We start from the raw sequence: 8,665 nt of genomic DNA, 5'->3' as shown, positions 1-8,665 counted from the left end.
CACGTTGAAGGACGCTTGTTCTTCCACACTGTGGTTTTCAGATGACAGTCGAGGATGCTGTTTGTTGACTGTGCGCATGGATCAGGGACTTTCTAACCACCAGACCACAGGTAAGAGTGAGAGGAAAGAACAACAGGTGCTTTTCAGGGATGCGTGCACAGCGTCAGACCTCAGGCCGGACTCTCCTCTCAGCTCATCTCTGCACAAACAGAACTATTTAAATCCTCTATAACAGGATGGAAGAAAAAGCTAAAACGACATTTAATGCAAACAAGCCAATGCTAATTCTCAGAGGCACAAAGGTTTATGTTTTGTATGTGATTTTGTTTTAATTGTAATTAGCAGTGTACTTCATTCAATGGTGGAAATGCAATAATTTGGTGATTAATTGTTGAATAAATTAATGTTTATGTAACGTTTCTTGTGTGTGGGGCCCCAGGAGGACTAGCTTTAGCCTGGCTAATGCTAACGGGGATCCTAATAATAAACAAATAAACCAGAGCTGTGTCCTGCAAACTTATTAATGCACCGGATCATATTTTACTCTGCAAGCAGTCTATTTTTAAATGTCTTATTTTAACTGATATTTACGTTGCACAGCGTACAATAAAGTCAATCTAATGTAATCTAATCTAATCTAATCTAATCTAATCTAATCTAATCTAATCTAATCTAATCTAATCTAATCTAATCTAGAGTCTGTAGTAAGTAAGTTTTGGTAAGTTTTAGTAAGTTTTGTGATGCACAGTCGCTTTTCTTTTACTTTCCAGTGCTGGGTACAACTGAAGGGAGGAAATTAACTTCTGGTTTCAGTGTTTCTCGCTCTCTTCTGTCAAAGATTGGGCCTGGAAGCCAGATCTCACAAGTCACGCCATGTCTTGTTTGGCCCCGAGGAAAAGTGAAGTACGAAGAAGGTGGAAGTAACTGTGGGATGGTAGAACAGGAACAGGAGCCTGAGCACAGCTGTGGTAAAAACACCCATCAGCAGAGGATCACTCTGGTGAAATCTATTTTTATTTCCAAAAACACTCTTGTCCAACCTGCAGCATGGATGCTGTGTTTCTAGTCAGTGGCATCATGGGAATTTCTGGGGGTTTTGCTTTGTGGATGTGGGCAGTTCCTCCCCCACAGAGATGTTTTCTCTTTTCTCAGCTAAGCTACTGCAACCTGGGACAGAAAGTCGCAGGTGCAATGGTTGGATGAGCTGAAACCAAAACAACATTGAGGCGGCATTTACTTTCTGGGTGGTTTCTTCTACATATTGCCAATTTCCCCGCTGTGGGATGAATACATTTTTTTTTATCTCATCTGAATTATAGAAGGCAGATAAATAAAGAAGACAAAATCCCAGAGGGTGAAATTAAGATTCTGGACTTTTATTTGTTCCACTTGCACACAGAGAAAACATGAAACTATGTGATGATCATCCGCGCTGTCATTTCAACCATCAGACGCAGTTGAGCGTGAAGTTTGGTGCCGACCTCTGTGTCGATAACTAGGCGCAGAACTCTGTAAGCACAGATACAAATGTTCAGAACATTTTCAGATTCATTTTATAGATTTCACTTTCTCCACTAAAGACGTTTTTCAACCTTTCTCCTGACGCGGCCTCACGCTCGCATGCATGTTACTGCACGCTGCGTTTTCCAGGAATGTTGTCACCATCTCAGCGTTGTCCTTCTGTCGAGCTTCACAAGACAACGAAACGCAAAACAACATCCATTCATCACATATTTGGTTTAACGGCCGACATCTTTGGTAGCTGACAAACTAGTCAACTAGCTGTTTAATGTAGTTAGCTTTGCAAAGTAACAGTAAGCAATTAAATTACCGACAATGCTACAGACACAGTGTGATCACTGACAAAGCTGTGATTACTCTGTTACATAACTCACCGAACTACAGATAATCAGAGAGATAACTGAGAAACCTGCAGCTAATTAGTTAGATAATGAACCAAAACACAGATAAAACGGAACAATAAGTAACAAAGCAACGGCTAATTCTTTAGATGAGTGAGCAAACTACAGCTAGCACTCTTTAAACTAATGCTAATCAGCGATAAAACTCACCAAACTACAGCTAAAGAAAGAGATAACTGAGAGAACTACAGCTAATATGTTAGATGAGTGGAGAAGCTACAGCTAACATTTAAGATATCTGTTTAAACTACGGCTAATTATAGAGATAACTGAGGGAACTACAGCCAAGCAACTGGATAATTAAACAAACTGTGGCTAATAAATCAGATAACTGATCAAACTATACAACAACAACAATAACTAACAAAGCTAAGGCCATTTTTTTGATAAAAGTGATCAAACTACAGCTAACGCTCTTTAGCATGTGGCTAATCATAGAGATAATGGAACAAACTACAGATGAACTGAGAGATAACTCATCAAACTACAGCCAGTCTTAGTGTCTTTATATCACGTACGTTTATATAAATGTGGTATAATGATCATGAATTCTGCAAAAGAAGTGTCCAATATATAGTTAAAAAATGTTAACACAGAATTATTATTTTATTATTTATAGATAGATATGGATGGTCAACAGGATGACGATAGGAACTAACCAAACTGTGGCTAATCTTTTATAAACCTGATCATAGTAATGACCATTATACATATAATATAAGAGTTATTTACCAAACTATGGCTAATGTTTCATACTTTGAACCAAACGACAGCCATTTGCAGACATTTCGTTGGATTTTTTAAATAATTTGAGGGACTTTTGAGGGCGACCTGCACTTTTCGGGACGTCTCACCATAGAGCATGTGCCTGTTGAGGGAGTCCACGGTGCCCGACTCATTCAGCGGCGGCTCAACTTCCTGGAAGATGATGCAGTCCTGACATTTGGCCCACTTGCCACTCCACAGCAGGTTCTTTCTTTGGGGCCTCCCTGAAACCAAAACCACAACCCGAAGCAAGATTCGGATAGAAAGGAGACTGATACCGATCTGCTCATCCAACCCTCCACACTCATGCACTTTAAGTTGTGCCAACATGATGCAAAGACACAAACAGTGACGGAAAATCTGGTGCCATGACAACAGAATATGTTGTCTCGTAAACTAAAGAGGATTTGTTTGAATTAAATGTATTGACACGTTAATGTTAGGACAATAATAACCGCGACATCTGTTCATTTAATGCTTCATTGCAGGAAGATGAAAGTTTTTTAAAAAACTACCCAGATTTTCGGGGGTTTCATTTGAATAACTCATTAATCTTAGTTGCATCTGTTCAAATTCCTTGTAATTCACCTTGTAATTCACTGTTACATTACATACTTTTCTTTTTACAATGAAAACAACAGTAACTTCGGGAAAAAGGTTCCTGGGAAGTTAAGGTTGTTCTGTCATCCGTGTGAAAGAATTTAAAGAATTTGCTTCGCACCACTTCCTCCTTCTTATGGGAATAGAGCTGTTGCACGGATAAAAAACAACATTACATGATACCTAATCTATTACTCAGATGCAGCTGAGTGGATAAAGTATTTAGATAGTGGCGTCATTGCTGAAGGAAGTCAGGAAGATGTTGAGAAAAGGAGCGTTGGTATCTCTGTGTTGGATCCACTCTGTCAACACTTGGAAACCAGCTGCAAATGAAATGTTTCTGCTGCTGTAACATGTGCATAATGTGGTTCGCTGCTCTGTTAAGCATTAGACGTATAAATATGGACAGTGGAACAGCTCCTCTACAGTGAAGCCAAAGCGGGTAGAGCTCCTCCTGGTGGCTGGAGGCTGCAGTACAGGAATCCTCCGCCTCCATGTTAGTGGGCGAGTTGCACGGTGACATTTTTTTTTTTTTTTTTTTTGTGCATAAGTTTTGTTTCAGTTCGTTATTTGCCCTTATAGAAACGGGATGTGACATAATGGAAACCACCAGATGCAATGCCAGTCGCTCCATATAGTGGGACCGTGAGAGTTTGTGAAAAAATTAGTTTTAAAAATGAGCACAGCCAATATAATCCAAGATTTTATTCCTGGCCTGATAGATAGATATATGGTGGCGCTCGTGTCAGTTCAGCCAATGCAAGGAAGTGGGAGATGCATTATCCATGCATATACATTATAATTATTATCATTTTGCATTAATATTAGGTATTATCCCTTATCCCTTTATCAAAATATGTTGGATTCTGTGTATAAACTGTACATAAAACAGCCCTAGGAGTCACAGACCCCCGCGTTGACCTATGACCTTCAGTTTGATTTATAGGCAACAAACTGCTCAGAGACTCAGTGAAAGATCTTAATCAACTAGAGGCGGAAATAACAACGACTTTATCTAAAAAGATTTTTAAATTGAAATCTCAAGAGTAAATTCAGTGGTGAGACAGATGGTTTGACAGAGAGGTTCTGTCTGGGGGTTTCCCACCCTGCTAAGAAAACCTTTCTGGGAAAGTGTTGAATCCCTGTAACATTTGGGTTTTTAATCTTTTTTTTTTTTCTCCTGTTTAAAAACTGGTGCAAAATCCCCATATTTAAAAGAATGACACTGGATTGCATAACCTGTACCTATTAACCCCCCCCTCTCCCTCCCCCTCCCGCCCTCTGTGTGTGTGTGTTTGTGTGTGTTTGTGTGTGTTTTTGTGTGAATGTGGATGGTACCTTCCAGTTCCATATCCTCCCTCCCAGTGTGTACGTGGTAGGTCCAGGTCTGTTTCACACAGTCATCTCCACTAAAAGAAACACGTTAAAAATAAAACCGTAGAGAAATTAAACACGTCTCATTTTGAGTTCACGTGTTTTCACATTTCACTTCTCTAAACCCTGTATCTATTTGTGATCCTGGGTTTCTGTTTGTTTCTCGTGACGCTGAATACAGAGTAAAGCAGTTTTTTTTTTTTTTTTTTTGTCCATGTCACAGTTCCACTCAGAAGCTCTTGAAGGGGAAACTGTTTTTTTTTTTTTGTTCTTTATATTCACACAAAAACCAAATGGCTTTCAGTTTTCACTCTTTGCATGGAGCCCCCCCCCCCCCCCCCGCCCCCCCGCCCCGCCACTCAAACAAACTGAACTGCATTTAAAGCAGATACACAGATGCACCAGTATTACAGGCTAATAATCAGTCGCATGGACATAAAATGAAACTATAAAAGAGTTTTTCATTAGAAACGATGACTTTCATCTCGGTTTTCTTCCAGTTTTTTTTATTGCGTGGTGAATCAGATTTTTTTGTGAATGCCTTTGTGCGTTTGTGTGTTTGTCTTCGCTTGGCTCACATGCGCATGTGTCCGGTCAGCAGCAGCGTGTTGTTGCCCGTCTCCTCCATGGTGAACACAACGTTGTCCAGCGCTTTGAACTTATGGATGTCGGCCTCTCTGTGGCTGACTGCTGCCTTGAAGTACCATTTCCCCAGATACTAAAACAGAGAGAGGCAGTGCGGGGTACGAGCACTGGTGTGACAACGGAAAGCATTTAAGACGAAAGCCCACAGCGTGCGGCAAAAGACCACTTGTGGAAAAAGCCGAGGGAGTGGAAAGCGCTGAGTTTTAAGTTTTTATCTCGGGTTTTCATCTGCACAAACTGTGCAGCATCAGGGTGACGTGTTACCACATGCAAATTTGTTTGTTCCCCCGGAACAGTCAAAACAACCTCTTCATTTATCGCATTTATCGAGAGCTAATGACGGCACACGCATTATTCTTTCCTACAGCGGAAAGCCGACATTTATTTTTCCTCACCTGCTGACGGTTGACGCTCGTCACTGGCAGCAGCTCAGGAAACGAGCAGGGAAAGACGGTCTGATGCAAAAGGCTGTAGAAGTACAGAACGTAGGAAAAGGCTTCCTTCAACATGACGGCTGCTCAAATCTACACTTATCGGGGAAACAAGTCTAAAACGTCTCTTAAACAGAGAGTGGGTGTAGAGTAGGTAACTGATTAACCTGCATTGGCTGCAATACAACCTGATTTTTGAAGAGGGCACATGCAGCTTTGAGAACACGGGGTGAACTTTTCCTTTAAAGTTAACCCTCAGCTTTAGGATAAACATATTCACAGACGAGTGAATCAGTCTTTCACATAGCGAGCTTCACCCGCGTTCCAAAAAATCTTCTGAGAGGAGAAAACCCACTTCATGTTTTCGCTTCCTGAGTCATCGCGGCCGTGTGTAGGAGGTGGTGGTGTTTTTTATTTTAAATCTCATCAACAGAGCTACAGTTAAATATAGAAAGTGTCAGTAAACTCAAATGACCGAAGAGTTTTCTTTTAGAAAGTGGAGTAATCTGAGTTGAGTGAGGAAGTCCCACAAGTCTTTGTAAACACTAAAGGGGTCATCTTCTAGGAATCATTAACCAACGTGGTTTAAGTGAACGGTGCTTTTTATTTATTTGTGTTAAATCATCCTGCACTGAGCCCTGAGAATCAGACCGATTAAAGGGCAAAGAAACACTTTAGTTTCTTTATTAATCTGGTCATTTTTAGTTGTTTTTTTAAATAGTTTTAATAGTTAGCTGAGTTGTTTTGACTGACAACTCAGCCTAAATCAATGCATGTGTTTTAATTAATATAACAGATTAATAAACCGTAAATATTTGAGCTGGTAAACCACCCAAGCGTAACTGCATGGAACATATTATTAGATCAGGGTCGTGTATATGAGCGTGTTCTATATCTGCCTCCACAAGGTGGTGTCTCACTCCCCAGATGAATCACCTGTAAAAGGTTTCTACTATTTTAAATGGTGAAACTAATAATGAGAAGCTGCTGGGACGTCCACTCGGCCGCTGTGGTTTGACACTTGAACCGCAAAAAAAAAAAGCTTTACAGTAGGACTTTGTTTACATTCGTGTAAAGTTGGTACAGAGGAGCAACAGCATCTTCAGGTGTTTTTTTTATTGTTTAATCGTAAAGTTGCTGATGAACAATAATCCATCCGTCCCCGTAAACCATCTGCAGCAGAGTGAACATGTGGAGAAGGTGATGGGAAAGTAAAGAGTTTACTAAATATATATATCTATCTATCTATATGAAGAGGATGTGAATACCGGAGGGCAGAGGGGTTAGAAACCAGAAACTAGAGTTTGCTGTATTTTCCCCAGAGGGAGGAGGCGTTAGAATCTAGAGTTTTTTTATAAAATCAGAGCACAACTTTCCAGAAACATTCACTTTCAGTAAAATCTCAGGTTCACATTTGAATTTAATTAGAATGTGAATCTACCCGGCCGCTACAAGAGCTTGGAACATGACAGGTTATTATTATTATTCTTATTATTATTAGTCATTTTTTTCTCCTCCTGGACCCGTGGCGGGTTTTTACATCGGTGGCAGAACCCCCCCCCCCACCACCTACGACTCCCCCTTCAGCACCGACACCAGGTCTCCGCTCTCCTTCAGCTCCTTCACAATGTCCAAGCCCCCGATCAGCTCCCCCTTCACGTACAGCTGGGGGTAGGTGGGCCAGTTCGAGTACGTCTTGAGCCCCTGGCGCACCTCCTCGTCCTGCAGGATGTCGAACGTGTCGTAATCCACCCCGGCGCCGTTCATGATCTCCAGGATCTGCCGGCTGAAGCCACACTTCGCCGCCTCCTTGTTGCCCTTCATGAAGAGCACGACCGGGGCCCGGTTGATGACGGCCTTCAGGCGGTGCTCCAGGGTCACGGCCTTGGGGCAGGTGTTCTCCAGCTCCCCGGACTCGGCCAGCTCCTTCACTATGTCCAGGCCGCCCACCAGCTCCCCGTTGGCGTACAGCTGCGGGTAGGTGGGCCAGTTGGAGTAGGTCTTCAGCCCCTGGCGCACCTCCTCGTCTGAGAGGATGTCGAAGCTGCTGAACTGGATGTTGTGCTCCTTGAGCAGCGCCACTATCTGGCGGCTGAACCCGCACCGAGGCTCCTGCGGGGCCCCCTTCATGAAGAGCATGCAGGGCGCCGCGTTGATCAGCTTCTTCAGCCGCTGGTTCAGGTCAGAGCCGCCGCCGGTTCCGGTTCCGGTTCCGTTCGCTGCTGCTGCTGCTGCTGCTGCTGCTCCCCCTCCCCCGGGGCCCCCGGCCACCGCCAGCCGCTGCACCTTGTTGGTGAGCTCCGGAGCATGAGCCCCGTCCAGGCGGTCCACCTTCTCCCCCGCCTTGAAGAAAAGGAAAGTGGGAACGGAGGCGATCTCGTACTTCTCCGACACCTCCGGGACCGACTCAGCCTCCAGCTTCACGAACGTGGTGTGCGTGTTTTCCTTGGCCAGCTCCGCCATCACTTCGTTCATGTGGCCGCACTGCGGCGCCCACGCAGCCTGGAAGTGCACCACGGTCAGACATTTCCCGGCCTTGGCTAAGAAATCTTCAAACTGCTGCTGGGTCGTCGCCTCCACAAGGTTCGCCATCTTTAATTTTTTAGCATGAGACCGTTCGTTCCACTTCCGGCGCTGGTCATACGTCATGACGTAGTGATGGGACGTTAGGCTCTTTTCTAAGACTCGGCTCCTTCGCCACAAAGAAGAGTCGGCTCTTTCGGCTCCTGAACTCCCCTCTCTTTGTTTAGTCAATTCAGATTCAGATTCAGATTCAGAAAACTTCATTTGTTCAGTTTAAATAAAAGTGAGCAGCTTGACGTGAAAGCGCAAGACATTTTTAAGGAACAAATAACAAAAATAGATAAAAAATGAGTAAAGTAAACAGTAATTACAGGGATTATATATTGACATGTTATTGCAGAGGTA

At 43.1% G+C, this 8,665-nt stretch overlaps 2 protein-coding genes across 2 annotated transcripts; both read right to left on the bottom strand.

The window, feature by feature from the left end:
- Positions 1-1,355: 1,355 nt before the first annotated feature.
- apom (apolipoprotein M) lies at positions 1,356-5,960 on the bottom strand. The gene is made up of 6 exons (XM_047599477.1): positions 5,702-5,960; positions 5,240-5,379; positions 4,626-4,696; positions 2,777-2,911; positions 1,593-1,688; positions 1,356-1,509 (listed from the first exon to the last, which is right to left on the bottom strand). The coding sequence occupies exons 1-6, from the start codon at positions 5,813-5,815 to the stop codon at positions 1,496-1,498; spliced, it is 570 nt and encodes a 189-aa protein (XP_047455433.1). The 5' UTR covers positions 5,816-5,960; the 3' UTR covers positions 1,356-1,495.
- Positions 5,961-6,838: 878 nt separating this feature from the next.
- On the bottom strand, positions 6,839-8,368 carry glrx3 (glutaredoxin 3). The gene has a single exon (XM_047599476.1). It carries the CDS (start codon positions 8,327-8,329, stop codon positions 7,307-7,309), a length of 1,023 nt encoding a protein of 340 aa, XP_047455432.1. The 5' UTR covers positions 8,330-8,368; the 3' UTR covers positions 6,839-7,306.
- Between the last annotated feature and the right edge of the window lie 297 nt (positions 8,369-8,665).

Source organism: Mugil cephalus, chromosome 11, assembly GCF_022458985.1.
Source record: "Mugil cephalus isolate CIBA_MC_2020 chromosome 11, CIBA_Mcephalus_1.1, whole genome shotgun sequence".
Lineage (NCBI taxonomy): Eukaryota > Metazoa > Chordata > Actinopteri > Mugiliformes > Mugilidae > Mugil > Mugil cephalus.
This window is presented reverse-complemented; position numbering and strand designations above follow the sequence as displayed.